A 15786-nucleotide genomic window follows, 5' to 3' on the forward strand; every position below is an offset into this window, starting at 1 on the left:
CATGATATTGGTTAATCAAGGAATAACCAAGTACTAGTTTTTAATATTAAACTCTGCAGTATAAACAAGAGACTTGTCAAAGTTTTAAGCAGATTGTTTTTCTGTACCTGGCCTGGCTCAAACAGAGTGCTGTAGTAAGAGGAAACACCACCAGCCTGGTAATATCTTTCCTTCTTAATGTCTGTTTTGATACAGAGTACAGTTGCTTCTTGATGATGCTGACCTATACTCTTTTGAAATAAAAGCTAACAGACAGTAAAATGGAAAATTTATTAGTGCAAGTTGGTCAGTTTCTTCCAACAAGTACATAACAGCATCCCATGCTTAATACATTATAAACAAACCTGTTCTAAGTTAAGAAAAGTTGAACTTGTCTTGAAGTAACAATGTGTTACATATTGTCATCATCTGACTCATCTTCCTCTTTCAAAGATTCCTATTAAAAAAAAAATTAATTAAAAAATAGTTTAACAGTTGTTTTATAATTCAGCCTATAATAAGCAAAATGAGTTTTGCCATAGCTTCACAATCCCCTTAATCTGTCCAAAGCCTTGTATTCAGCAGGCTAGTTCATGTCTTTAGGAGGTAACGCTGAGCACCATCATTACTTTTAGAACAAAAGCAAAGCTGTTAAATGCTGGCAGTCTAACTTTCTCCAGCTGATTATCTTGAAGAACTGTTCTAGGCAACATGACTTACTACCTCTCCTACTCACTCGTACCATTGTTGAAGAGTTAATACATTTACTTTTGAAGGAGAAACACGCCACCTGTGCAAGCCTGCTGAATTACACTGGTTTTGAAAGTAAGAACTAACCCTGGATTACACTGTAAACTTCACTATTCTCCCTTCAGAATAACATCAGCTAACACTGAAGTGATTTGTAACGATACATTTTCCAGTCATCACAGCAGTAGAAGCCTAACCTTCAGTTAGTTCCTTCTACTCTAGACTTGTTTGTCAAGCGAAGCACTGAGACGACACCAAAATTGGACCTTACCTTGGCATATTTTTCTGCTTCTTCCCTGATGTCTTTGGGAACAATTTCATGTTTTCCATTGGTTACTGCCAATAAAAAGAGTACATCTTAAGCAGAATTCACACAAAGACCTTAACATACAGAGTGAAGTTGAGAAGCAATGTTTTACTTTAGTTACAGAAAGTTATAAATTTTCTATAGTGTTTATAGAAATTACAGAAATGCATTACTTTCTCCAACCCAGCTGAGTTCCAGCTCGAAAGCTTTATCCTTTACTTCATCATGAACTATGTAGATTCTGGAAGGAACAGAGAAAGTACAGATTAGAACAGATTGATCAATAGGCTAAATATACTTTCTTCCTTCACAGATTTCTTCTGTTGAAGTACTCTTCTTACGGTTAATAGAAACTCTCCCCATGCTTTCTCCCCTGCCCACACGCATGCAAAAAAACCATGAGAGAATTTTCCAGGCTTAGTTGCTAGTATAACAATACATTAAACAATTACAGCTAAGATGCAGGTTGAGATGTTCAAGTTATCCTAATTAGAACAAACATTAAGATTCAAATACTGCAGAACCAAGGCTACGTCATTGCCTGCTTCTGTTAGATTAGTTATAATACAGTTCGGAGTGTCCTATATTTCTCCTGTAAATCTTATTTCAGTTTACACTTAAGACTAAATCCCAACACCATAGTATCTTGTGTCTAATTAGAAGCCTGTACATAGATCTCCATATAGACTGCCATGCTTACGGCAAACATGATGGTAATCAGAATTGAAACTACAAGTGGTATTACACCATATGCAGTACCATCCAGACTAGTAAAATCACTCCTTAGTCTGTGGGATAAAAATGTTACACTATAATAGCAATACTGACTTGACTGCATCATAGCATTTAGTCCTCAGTGGCAGAACATGTAAACAAACTATAACACCCCTGAGTTCAGACATACACTCAAAACAATAGTAGAACTTACAGCCACTTATGGCTTTGCTTGTTGAGAAGGTTGTATTCCTTAGTTTGTTTCAGAAAGCATTAGTAAGTCAAAAGCTGAAAAATACCAGCTATTTCTAGCAAACATAGAAAGCTTAGAGATAGCGGAGGAAGGAAGGACACCTTCAGCACCACAACAAGTACTTCCAATTAAAGTTTGATAGAAGTATTGTGAAACAAATATAAAGAACAAAGTTAACATTGGTGTCCCAGGAAATATCGCTATATGCTTATGTTCTTCTGACGCCCTTCTGTCACTGTTAGACTGGACATACTGATCATTGCCTAAGATGATCTATAGGCCTTTCTTACGTGTTCAGCTAGTTACAAGCCTTTTGCAACAAAGTGTACCATTACAAGCTCTTGAAGAAATCATTACTCTGGACTCTGACTAGTATTTTAGGGTTAAAAAAATGATTAAAATCTTTGCGATCTTGCTAAATGCTACTCAGGAGCTGAATTTGAGCTGAAAGACAGAACTGTATCTAGAGCTGTTAAGTTTTGAACTGAGGCAGAATTAAAGAACAGAAGTCTTTTCATTATTTGAAAATCCGTGCCTCACTTGTGCCATTTTAGAACTGCTTTGAGGTCCTCGCTAGGTTTCAAGAACAGGGATCCCACAAATTCTTTCCTTTAGCTGCTGCCATGACAGCCTCAGACACAAACTCCGAAATAAACTCACATGCTGCAACACCAATGACAGATGCGTATTTATTACTTCTTTGTAACCTTCTAAGCAATAGCCATAAAATGCTGGAGATTAGTTTTGCAGCTGCAGATTATTAAACTTGTGACAAGCACACAACATGCGCATTAAAATGAAGCATTGTAGATACCTGCAGGGATGCTTGTATATACTGATTCGCGAAGTATTTTCAAGATAGTTTACTAGTGGCCAGTTCACGCTCTACCTAGCAGAAAGTCTTCTCTCTTCCTGGTATCTTTTTTGCCCCTCACTAGTACATGACTTACTGAATGGTACCTTTTTTTCCTGTAAATACACTATCCTCACATAGAGTTTGTGGGATAGTATTGGTGACTACAGGCAATCATATCACTGATGTGTTGTCCTAAATTGCATCAGTAAATAGCAAATTAAATATTTCCAGTCTTTTCACATGGTATCAAGCTTTATCATTTAAATGAGACCAGCTATACCCTATATATATCTTTAAACAAGGAGTTATACTTCACTTCTTTCCTAAGCACTTGAGTCTTTTTTTTAGGCAAATAGGAAGGCTGGGTCAAAGACCTCTGCTTCATTTCTGGACTGCTACTTAATGTCTGAAGCATCAGTTCATTGTTCAATCTGCGTAACAGAGTGTACAGTTCTTTCTTCAGAATCAGGACACCAAGGAGTTGCCCCCATCTGTCACCTGGTTTATATATTTTAAAACCAGTGACTGTATTCAGACAGTTTAACCTTTAATCCGCTACTGCTACAAGCTGCACCTATAAAATGTAGCAGATGAGATCAAAAGGTGTATTTTTCACATCCTTCGGCATTTTTCAGTACTGAGTAGCATATCCCATCTCACAAGAAGAGAAAAAATATTAATAGCAGAAGATTACTAGAGTCAGCATCAGCACTCATCTAGTAGAAATGAAACCTGGTACCCAATTTAAAAAGGAATAGCTTCAGTTTGAAACCATAGCAAGCTCACCAGTACGGATTTTTGTCGAGTTGGAAAAACAGGTTGGAGACTTACATTTTCGCAACCTCTTTAACAACATCACGGCAGGTCATTTCCTTCATCTGTAGACAAAAAATACACAGCTTAAGAGAATACAGTGTTTTCCATTTCTGCGAGGCCAGAACATGAATGGCTGCGCACATACCTAATGAGCTTACTGTTCAGTAGTGATAAAAGTGACAAAAAGTTAACACTGGAACCAAATTTATTCTCTACGATTAGTCTTTCAGCCTGCTATATGCAAGTCATTCTTCCAGTGAAGAATTTTACAACTGAGAGATTCTATGAAAAAAACCTGTTACTTAGAAACTTCCCCAGGTGAAAGCACTCATCAGCTGGAAGCTTAGAAGCTGAACAGATAAACCTTAGCATCTTAAAAGCTTGACTTGTTCTTAGATGGTTTATAATCAACTGACATAAAATAACCACATGTACAATATGGGGGAAGCACCACATTTTCATATATAATACTCATATTCCTTCTAGGTAGTACAGTAATACTTTCAGTCTTACCAACATTTTATGCAAGCAATTTTGACTTCTAAGTAATGCCCTAAGAGGAGAATATTGTTCCAGTGTTAACAACCAACTGCATGCCCGAGCAAGGTATCAGCATCTCATCTTATATTTTCTCACTTATATCACAGTCTTTTGACAGTTTCACAGTTAATCAAAACAAAGTCTCGTGCCAATTTCCATGACGTAATAAACTTATGTTTTGTAGGTCAAATCTCTTGCCAGTCAACTCTTCCGGACTATGAAGTAGTAATATATTCTACTATATTTCATTAATGCAGGGTTGAAACAAGATTAGCCTCATTTCCTTTCCCAAGGTTTCATTTGCGCTAACCAGATAGACATCAGCCTTCAATACTGCACTCACAAAAATGCACCTGTCATTATTAATTGAAACCAATGGGACATTAGTCACAAAATACAGTCCAATGCATTACACGTTTTACTGACACTTTCCCTAGCATAAAATGATTTTCAAGTTCAGAATAAGTTATCGTTTCTTCCTTGCTTTCCCCATTATTTACACTGAGCTCAGAATGTAACCCATTAATTATATATATTTTACCATCTCTGTCCAATTCTCAAAATTTTTTTCAAATCCGTAGTATGGAAGCTAGTTTCGAGACATTAGTAAAGGAATTAAAACGACAACAGTCCTTTGTTCATGTTGAGTGTCACAGCACTTTTCTGGGGTGAAGCGCACACCCACAGGAGCAATGGGCCAGAGAAGAAATGCCCATGCTCGTTTGACAGACATGCCATCACAGTCCCATCCCAAGAAGTTTCCTGAACAGACAGAGACACATTGCCCCAGCCCTTGCATTTGTGACACTCGATCCATAACACACACACAGCACTGGCTGCGGTGTACAAATGTAACTTGTGTCACACAAACATTTAAATTGCTATGCGTATTGATGCATATCAAGTTAGTAGTGAAATAGGAAAACGCAAAGGTCTGCTACTATCATGCATATTTACAAGAGAGAAAACTGAAGCAAATTTATTTTTTGCCATTATCCTTTTCCCATTCCAGGTATGTTAATTCTGCAGACAATAAGAGTAAACACTGTAACAGTTTATCACAGGAGTTAATTACGATTATGTCCATATATCAAAGAGTTGTATGTAGCATCGGAGCTGCATGACAAGCACTGTAGAAGAGATCAAGAGATTCAAGTACTCTCCACATGACTACAAGTTTTCCCGCAGCTGAAGATATCAGACATTTGCATAAGATGCAACAGATGTGATCAATGCAGTGTTTTCTGCTTGCACCCCGAGCTAGGTACGAGGGTTTCGTATACTGTGTCCCCTCCCAGATACAGTATTTGCTCTGCAGCACCTGTAAGGCAGGTTTAAAGTTTTGACTACCTGCTTGCCTCTTCCTTTCCACCTGTAGTCATCTCTTCCACAGGAACAAATCTTAGTTGACAGGCTACTGTAGGCGGTATCACCCCACAAAAGCTTTTGTACTTCTGTCTTTTTCCCATCTCAGTTTTGACAAGCTGATCTTGTCAAAATTAACTCTGACCTGGAAACCTGCCCAGTCTATGGTTAACAAAAAGCATCGGCATGCAAGACTGGACTTGCTTCACATTGCTGTGACAAGATCATATGCATTACTGAAGACATTCTGCAAACAAGCCATTAAATAAATAAATGCAGTTAGGCCATATGGCACACCACTGATCCCATGTACTAATTTTTACAGGCTCTACTGTAAAGTTTAAGCAATACACACACTTACTAGCTGTACAAAAACTCAGCTAATAAAACAGAAGTTTTTGAAAATCCCAGCACTGCACAGAAAATGAAATTTTGGGGGTAGATTATATATTACCCAACATTATCTTTCTGCCCATGGAAATTGAAATTATGATTTCTCAGACGCAAGGTTCCTGTATCAAGATCAGACGATCTTGTAGGCTTCCTACTTCTGATTTGGTATTCAAGCATCTGACCGGATTCAAGACTGAATGAAGCAAGTCTAGGAACATTGTAATTTTTCCTATAATTTTTCAGTTATGATGCTACAGCACCATAAACAGACTACTCTTAAAAGTACGACAACCATATGAACTCTGAACCTTTCCATGAACAGCTGTGATGTACTTCTGCAGACCAAAACCATAAATAAGATGCAAGCAGAGCATGAAGTAAGAATTACATGGGACAGACCAGCAGTAGGGTTGTCCCATGTTAATTGCCTCCAATTCCAAGGGTGTCAGATATTAAAACACAAGAGAAGGACAGACGTCTTTTAGGATTCTAACATAACTCTAAATCAGCTTAAGGCACACTTCAGTACATTTCAGTAGTCTTCTCTCCACAGACTAGTTTTACACAGCCAACTGTTTGCATGCTCCTTCAGAAGGCTACAAAACAGCTTCTCAGTGTGGACTCACAGAACTTTCTTGTAACACTGCACAAGTTATAGTATTATGCAAGCAGGAAAAGCTGAACAGAAACAGCTCTTTTTGGTAACAATGATCGCGTGCCATATAGTTGTACCCTTCCGAGTGTTCACAGCACTAAAGTCCTTTTCATCAGACATGTAAAGATATTTTGAAAGGTGTATTACAGTCAGCAACAACAAGCTACTTGAACAGATCTTTTGAAAAAAGACAGTACCTCAACACTAGCCAGCTGGGAAACACTGCCTCACCTGGCAAGGATTTCATTTTTCTCCATTACATTTTCAGTTCAGTATTCTGCAGTTTCACTCATTGTCCTTAACAAGACCAGCTTTTTTCAACTTTTTAAACAAAAGGATCATCTAAAACCTTTGGGAAAAAATCAATCTACCAACCTGTACAATGCTGCCCTAAGGTTTTCATTCAGAGTGAAAAACTTAGTGACACTTTTATATTCACGCAATTACTTTGCTCGCTGGCATGCATGGGAGTGTATGTTTATGCTTCCTGTTTTAAACATGTGCACGCCCTACAGACTACCCATTGCCCAGGGGCAAGACTTGAGAAATACTGCTATTATAGAGGCTAAAACACTTCCCAGAATGTACAAGGAAATATTCCATCTGCTTCTCCTGTATTTTATATATTTTAGGCATCCAAAAATGTAACATAATAAGCTAGGAATATTTGTCTTGAAACAGCACAACAAAACTGTAACATCATACCTGAAGTTTTTCTATCTCTGTTTTTGCAGCCTGCCTGGCTTTACCAATGGCACACCCCCAATAACCCTAAAAAAAAAAGGAAACAAAAAATATGCAAATTTAATTAAATACTAAGCCCTGTACAGTTCTTACTGTCACTTAGCATATGACAACCCCCACCCTACTCACATAGCAACAAGGCTAATATACAGTAAACCCTGGTATTGTTCTCTCTTGGGGCACATTCTCAAATTGTTGAGTAGAACCCAATTACTAGATTAAGTACTACCACTGTTGATAGAAAAGAGAAGTGCTCACTAGTTCCTGGACAGAAACATATCTGCTCAATTTGTTGCAATAGATAATTTTTTAATTGTTATTACAGTAAATGGAAGAGCAAACTAGAATTAGAGAAGTTCTACAGGATCAAAAAAAAAAAAAAACCAACCCACCTACCATGAAAATACATTGAAGCGTAAGCACATAAAAATTAAGCACTTCTATTTCCCTCAACTGCTATGGTATTGGATATATTGAAAGAAAGTTTTAAAAAATCAGAACAGTATGAGTGTGTGTCATCCTGTGTGTAATACACAGCTGAAGAGGCAGCACTAACAACAACTAACAGAAGTATCTATTTTGATTTGACTTGCTGTTAGCAGCCAGTGTCAGAGTAACAGCGCTCTCTTATCTGAAGCTCTCTCTTACCTGAAGTACTTTGTGAATGGGGCATCACCACACTACTTGCCCTTTTTGGGCAGTGCATGGGACTTTTCATTGGATATAGCCAGGTGGAATGAACTCCCAAATTTCTGAGAGACAAGCTTTAAAACTAGTTTCTCAGAGAGCGTACTTCTAAGAAACACACAACGCGTGTTTAACAAGGACGTACAAATGAGCAAAAACCAGCTCTGTTCATTTTAAGCAGTGATTCACCAGAGATCTTCCCAGGCAAAAAGAGAAAAAATTAACAGCTCTTTTGGAACGACACTTACTATTTTCCTAACTAGGAACTTTTAAAAGGGGAACTTCTGCCAAGATGGAAACATTTTTGACACACTCACGTATGAAACTCCTGATGGATCAATCATGTACAGTTGTGCACCATCATCATCATCATAGGACCCCAACATGAAACTAGAGAGGAAAAGTGAAATCAGAAACATTTCTTCTACCAACTCACACAGAATTACAGAGACTACACCAACTCCGGTTTCCTACGTTCTTCCTGGAGCAAAACTCCTACTGTCCTGCTACATTCTATTAAGCAATTTGTCTGAACAGTTTAGTGTTATCATGACAGCCGAGCACTTGCAAGTTGCCAGAAACATTTTACTTATCTGTAACTAGACAGCAGATCTCAGTTTATTAGTCCCTTTGTACTAGAACCGCACAGTAGCGTAACCTACTCTTTAGCTACCAGGGCAAGCAGGATGATTGCAGAGGAAAGTTCTGCTTTCGTCACTGTCACAGACTTAATAGCATCAACTCTTCAACTTTAAAATTCAGGGACAAACTGGCAATCTATGTAGAAACTTGGCGTACTGTTACGCAGATCTGAATTCTTCACCTAAGGTTTTACACACACACAAAAAGAAAGGGGAAGAGAACCTTTTTACGAGATGAATAGTAGGTTACTAATTCCAAGTTTAAAAAAAGACCTCAGACAACCTAAGTAGTTCCAGCAATTGTGAGACAAAAGATACTTACAAATAGTGTATGTTTGAAAGACCTACCTGCAACCAAACGGTCTGACAGCACTGTATAGTGTGTATGCATGCACATACATAGCCACTCTGTCCGCAAGATGCTAAGCGGAAAAAGAAAAAAACATTGGAAACACTTATTTACAGAAATAAGTAAACCTCAAGTAATAAAATTTAATTCTCCATGTCAAGACTAAGAAAACCAAAAAATCTGAGTGAATTGCACCAATTTCTTACCTTCAGTGGAATATCATAGCCATAGTTAGATCTAAAGTTAGAAGCCTCTTCTCTAGCTATGTCCGCCAAAGAACGAGCATCTGCCAGAAGTCCTGCTACTGCCTGCAGTGAGAATTGTCATCAGCTAGGCCAAACATACCTTGCAGTAACTTAATAAAATTAATGGACAAAAGTCTGATTATGTGACTTAACCACGATCTTTACTGAATTCTACATACTACTACAAGTAAATTCAATCAAACTATCCATCTGCTAGCAAGCTCAAAACATGTCAATATGATTATGTATTAAAACAGAATAGAATTTTTCTCTAGGAAGATCAATAACCAAAATTATCTTCATGTTAAATAGTGTCTTATGATTTGCCACAACTACACTAACCCAAACAATACTTCATATAATATATATTCAACAGAGAGTTTTGGGCATTTCTGTCACACAGTAACAACTACTTGATATCATCCTGACATCACTATTATGGATTAGCCAGTAATCCATACACCAGGCTTTAAAGAATTCAGTTGACTCCCACACTGCTGAGAATCTTGTATGCAGCATCTTTTCCCCTTAAAACACCTTATTTGTTAACTGCATAAAAAAGTACCACTTTTAACACTTGTGTTTATATTTACATTCAAGTTTGAACAACTGGAATGCTGAAAAGCATTTCAAAAAAATTTAAAACAGCCTCAAAATATGTATATCTTCTATTTTAAATTTGGATTTTATGTATATATGTGTATGCAATCAAGAATAAATTACAGAAAACACTAAAAAAAACCCACTGGCATTTCTGACTGTACACAGAAACATTAACATTACTTTCTTATTGGTTCTCTGATTCATAGATTTCTACTTTTGAGGGGGGTCCCTTTCAATTTATGAAAAACTAAAATTAAATAGCACCTTACCATTCCAACATGTCGATCGACATTAAAGAGACGTTTATTGGAACCCTCTTCATAAAGCTTGGACAGAACTAGTTTTTCTACCCCAAAGACAACACCATCTTTGCATCTTATCCCAATTGCTGTACTGAAAGACAAGATAAATGTAAGTTTCTCACACAGAACTGTAGTGTAAAATACATAACAGAGAATTAACAAAATATGAGAAACAATTATATAATTTTTCCAGAAGTAGATTTGTTACAATTCCACTTCAGCATTGAAGACAAGGGGGAAAAAAGCCAAAGCTCACTAAACCTACAAACATTTTCTTAAACAAAGGAGGAGCGGGCTTACAAAAGCCCCTACCCAAATAGTTTTGAACAGACTTTATGCAGTGGTGGCATTGTTTGGAGTGACGGCACAGCCGCTGCCCCGTCACTGAGCTAAACGACACTAGTATGAAAACCACGGACTGTTTAACCTCTCCTTTTGGTAAATTCACTGGTGATCTAGGAGATGTGACAACTTTTGTTGCACTCGGGGACATGATTTAGTGGTGGAGTTGACAGTGTTAGGTTTATGGTTAGACTTGATGATCTGAAAGGTCTTTTCCAACCTAAAAGATTCTATGATTCTTTCTCTAACCCCCAAAAAGTGCATCATCAGGCATACATTACCAACCATGGCATACACAAAATACTTCACTAATCCTTATTTGGCAGCCTGTGGCTACAATCAGACACTTGGGTGATCCAGTCCACGCCTTGCTAATCAATCATCTCGCTGCCGCTAGAGCACAGTTGGGATTTTTGCTTTACAGCATTCCTTTGCATATACTCGCGGGAAGACAGATACTCGCAGAGAAGCTGATGTAGCTTTAGCAGAACTCGGATGTCCTCAGTTTCTTGAGGAATACATACGAAGTTATTATGAATTTACAAGGCCACGAGCATGTCAGTCTTTCAGTGCCTCAATTCACATCCATAAAATGGGCTTTTAGATACTGCTACAGCAGCTCTACTACCATAACAGCTAAGCACCTTACACATAGTAATGAGACCTGCAATCAGATTTTGCCCCAAAGCATAGAATTTTTATTGCCCTTAACCTACATGAGTAAGTTTACTGCCTTCCTGTGCATTCTCTACAACATATCTATTTCTAGCAAGCAAAAGTGATTCCTAGCAAGCATGAAAAGTGATTTCTAGCAAGCAGAAGTGATTATACTACTTTTACACTTAATTTGAAGCCTCCTAAAATGAACCTAGGGACACAGTTGCTCAGAACTAACTTTTAACAACGTAATTTTATCTGCAATGCCATCATGCTTGTCTAGTCCAATTATACTGCTTTAAAAGAGGCCAACCAACAGATAGAAATGCAGATATTTGTATCTTACCTACTATTCTCCACAGCTTTCATAGCATATTCAACTTGAAATACTCTGCCATCTGGAGAAAATGTGGAAGCCGACAGGTCGTACTGAAGAAGAAAACACACTACTCAGAAAAAAAACCATTATATCCCAGTATTTTGAGAACTCTATTTAAAAATGCAAGACATGTCACTTGCGTGACATCGATATGTATTAAGTACCAGAAGCAGGCTGCCCCCTTACATAAGATGCACGAACAGCAGCAAACACACCCCAACAGCTACAAGAAGTCATCGCATCAGTGCTGGATATACCCACACTTCAAATCCCGTCAATCCAGATGTTGCACAGGTCTGAAATCACCGTGCGTTATGCAATAACTTAAAACCTATGGGAGCTTTCTGTGTGCCTTTTAAATTTATGTTATAATTTTTGAAATCATAGATTCTTATTAACAGGAATATATTTGAAATGCTTAAAAGTATACTACACACAGAGGCAGGCTCACTCCCTACTGTCCGAGCACCACAGGAGTGCAGAGCTGTGGGTCGGGACCAAAGGCCAGAGAGCGCAGGAGCTCTGTGAACTCCTGCTGAAGGACCCGCGGCCAAACCCAAGCACGCAGCCCTGCTGTATTCATGCCGAAGCAGCCCACACCACCGGTGGAAGCCGGCGGGAGGCCTCGGCTCGGCAGCCACCCTCGCAGGTGGCAGGCCCTAGGTGACAGCCGGCCCGAGGGCCACCAAGGCGGCTCGGCCAGACCCCCGCCAGCCCGGAGCACAGGCTCGCCCCGGGGCCGTTCCCGCGGTGGCAGACCCCTCCGGGCCGGCTTCACCCCCGAGTCCGAGTCAGGAGAGACCCGATCCCCGCCCGGGCCGGGCCGCTCGCGGGGCGCGGCTGCACAGCCGCCCCCCCCCGCACCCCCTCCGGGGGCCGCCCCGGGCCTCCCGCCCAGCACCCGGCCCCCGCCGCCCCCCGGGCCCCTGGCGGCGGCCCCGCCCCCCGCCTTTGGTTTCCTCGGCCTAACGGGCCGCAGTGACTCAGCAGCGGCTCCGGCCCGGGCCCCGTTGCGGCGAGGCAGCCGCGCTGACAGACCGCCCGCGCCCCGCCAGCCCCCGCGGCGGCCGCGCTCCCCGGCGGGGGCGAGGGCAGGGCGGGGCGGCTGCTCGTCCGGGGCCGCCCCCCGCCCCGCTCGCCACCGACACAAAGCGCACCCCCACGCCGGCGCTGGGCCGGGCGGGGCGGGCTGACCGCGCTGCCGCCGGGGCCCGCCGGGCGGCCGGACCGCACTCACCCCGGTGCCGATGGAGCTCATGGCGGCGGCGCGCTCAGCCACAGCCGGACGGAGCCCCCCTCCCGCCCCGGCCTACGCTCACGCTCCCGACCGGCCAACAACACGCTCTCCCATTGGCTCCCGCATCGGCCAACCAGCGCCGGCCGAGAGCGGGGCGCAATCCCCAGAGCTTCCTGGGGCGGGCAGGGCGGGGCCGGCAGGGGCGGGGCCGCGCGGCGGGGCGCTGACATCAGCGCTTCATATGGTGAAGGACACGTGGCAGGACACTGCCGCGCAGCGCCCGGCTAGCTCAGTCGGTAGAGCATGGGACTCTTAATCCCAGGGTCGTGGGTTCGAGCCCCACGTTGGGCGTGTGTTGGTTTTGTGCCGGCCCGCCTTTTGAAGGGCTGCGGGCGGGAAAAGGGCGCCTCAGCCCTGTCCACCTCCGCGACTCTGAGGAGAATTCACCCCCCTGCTCCGGAGGGACCAGAAGCAAACGTCCCTGGTGCAGCTGTGGCCGGGATAATTTCGGCAGTGACTGTAACACATGTATTGCTGAAAAAAAAATATTTTTTTTTTATAAATGATCTGGATGCAGGAATCGACTGTACATTAATAAAGTAGGAGGAGCTGTGAACTCCCTCCAGGGTAGAGAGGCCTTACAGAGAGATCTGGGTAGGCTGGAGAGCAGGGCAATCACCAGTCGTATGAAATCTAACAAGAGCAAGCACAGGATTCTCCGCCTGGGATGGGGTAATCCCAGTTACACGTACAAACTGGGGGACGAGAGGCTGGAGAGCAGCCCCGCGGAAAGAGATCTGGGGGTTTGGGTTGATGGCAAGTGGAATATGACTCAACAGTGTGCCCCGGCAGCCCGAAGGGCTAACCCCGTCCTGGGGCGCATTGAGCACAGCATAGCGAGCCAGTCGAGGGAGGCGATTGTCCCACTCGACGCTGTGCTGGTGCGGCCCCACCTCAAGTACAGTGTGCAGTTCTGGGCACCTCACTATAAGGAGGACATCGAACTATGAGAGTGTGTCCAGACAAGAGTGACCAAGATGGTGAAAGGCCTCGAGGGCCAGGTTTATGAGGAGCAGCTGAGGTCACTCGGCGTGTTCAGCCTGGAAAAGAGAAGGCTGAGGGCTGACCTCGTCACTGCGGGGTGACCTCATCACTGCAGGGTGACCTCATCACAGTCTACAACTTCCTCAAGGGGTGCAGTGGAGGGGAAGGTGCTGATCTCGGCTCTCTGGTGCCCAGCGATAGGACACGAGGAAATGGAATGAAGCTGCATCAGGCAAAGTTCAGATTGGACATCAGGAAAAGGTTCTTCACCGAGAGGGTGGCCGGTCACTGGAACAGGCTCCCCAGGGAAGTGGTCACGGCACCAAGCCTGTCAGCAGCACCACGGCACCTGTGGATGATGCTCTTAGTCATATGATTTAGTTTTAGGTAGTCCTGCGAGGAGCAGGGAGTTGGACTTGGTGATCCTTATGGGTCCCTTCCAACTTGAGATATTCTATGATTCTATGAAAAGGGAGATGAGGGGAATGAGTTAAAGCCCCTTCCCCCAGAGACCAGCTCCCACAGACCCGGCACGGACACCAGGCAGACTGCAACGGGCCATGCTCGTGAATATTCCAAAATATTCCACCTGTCAGCGGGACTCAGCTTGGCTGGAGCTGTTTGTAGCTGGCTAACACCAACCTTCAGGAACGGCACCCAGTCCAGAATCGGGAACTTCAGAGGAAAAACCTCCAGTTACTGCAGGGGTTTGTGTCTGTCACTGTCCTCCCTAATAAAACATTTGAGTTCACTGCAAATTTGTCTGCTGCGAGGATCCATGGATCCCTGCCATGCCAGGGAGGGAAGAACTACAACATTTAGGCTGAAAAAAAATCAGCCAAATCCCTCTCTACACGGTAACACATTTAAGGTGTGATCTCTAAGGGCTTTCCAGGGCTAGTTGTTCTGAAAAGCAGGTAATAGTCTTTCCTCACCCCGTCGATGAAGTAAGAATCCTATTTCTGTCCTTAACGGGTCATGGGACTCTGCACTTAAATCTGCCAGTAACACAGGAGTTAGGATTTCTGGTCCTGCAGTGTGAAGCAGCAGCTGTTGAAGCTGTTCAGTGATGTAGAAATCCCACAGAAGATTAGACTGGGCAGAATGAAGACGAGGTGGCAGAACACGCGAGGCCTGTGAAAGGTCCCAGGGTACACGCACACAGCAGTACAGAAATACCCCTGAAAAGGGAAGGGCTAAGAATATTCTGAATTTCCTCAGCTGCAGTCTGCTGCAGTTCAGGAAAATGACATCATTGCACCACCACGAACACAGGCTCTGTAGGAGTTTAATCTCCCCTGCACATCCTTCCCACTGAAGAACTACTTACGGACATGAGTAATCCCTCCCAGCTCCACAGGACTCGTGCCGATGGCAAACTCTTCTTTCAGGAGCAAGCCTCGGTAGGCTCTGGCTCAGTTCTTATCGAGGCAAGATACAATCTGGGTCACGGAGCTGCATCCCAATTATTCACATTATAAATGAAAATGAGCAGCAGAGCTCAGCTCTGAATGTTCTTTACCCAGGCCTAAGGATAGCTCTCTGCGCTTTGCAATGAAATAGCGCCTATTTAGCAACCCTGTAGTCGCATCACAGACTGGGAACAAGTTAAGAGCAGGGATGTAGCAGGCTGGTCTCCAAAAACTGCGGCTTTATCCATTTTGCTTCGTTAAGCATAACTGTTGCAATCATATATACCTTCTGAAGTCACTCAGAAAACTACTGATATCCCTAATCCTTGCCAAAGACTGCTCCAGACGGGTCAGCTTCGTGCACTAAGCATTAGACTCCACTGCTCCTCCCCTGTTCAGCCCCGTGAGGAGAACCAGACCTCACCCACAGGTTTTCTTGCCAGAAGCAGCTGGATCCTTAAGTCTCCTGCCCGGCCCCATAGGCGTTATGCCTTGGGAGAAAGGCTACCGCAGGGC

At 42.8% G+C, this 15786-nt stretch overlaps 1 protein-coding gene and 1 non-coding gene across 2 annotated transcripts; one reads left to right on the top strand and one right to left on the bottom strand.

The window, feature by feature from the left end:
* Positions 1 to 251: 251 nt before the first annotated feature.
* PSMA3 (proteasome 20S subunit alpha 3) lies at positions 252 to 12872 on the bottom strand. The gene is made up of 11 exons (XM_050898534.1): positions 12815 to 12872; positions 11545 to 11627; positions 10167 to 10290; positions 9256 to 9357; positions 9049 to 9122; positions 8377 to 8449; positions 7334 to 7399; positions 3691 to 3737; positions 1210 to 1277; positions 1001 to 1065; positions 252 to 436 (listed from the first exon to the last, which is right to left on the bottom strand). Exons 1-11 carry the CDS (start codon positions 12833 to 12835, stop codon positions 392 to 394), a joined length of 768 nt encoding a protein of 255 aa, XP_050754491.1. The 5' UTR covers positions 12836 to 12872; the 3' UTR covers positions 252 to 391.
* Positions 12873 to 13092: 220 nt separating this feature from the next.
* Positions 13093 to 13165, top strand: TRNAK-CUU (transfer RNA lysine (anticodon CUU)). Its single transcript has one exon. It is a non-coding gene; the product is annotated as a tRNA-Lys (tRNA).
* Positions 13166 to 15786: the final 2621 nt, after the last annotated feature.

This window comes from Gymnogyps californianus, chromosome 5 (assembly GCF_018139145.2).
Source record: "Gymnogyps californianus isolate 813 chromosome 5, ASM1813914v2, whole genome shotgun sequence".
NCBI lineage: Eukaryota > Metazoa > Chordata > Aves > Accipitriformes > Cathartidae > Gymnogyps > Gymnogyps californianus.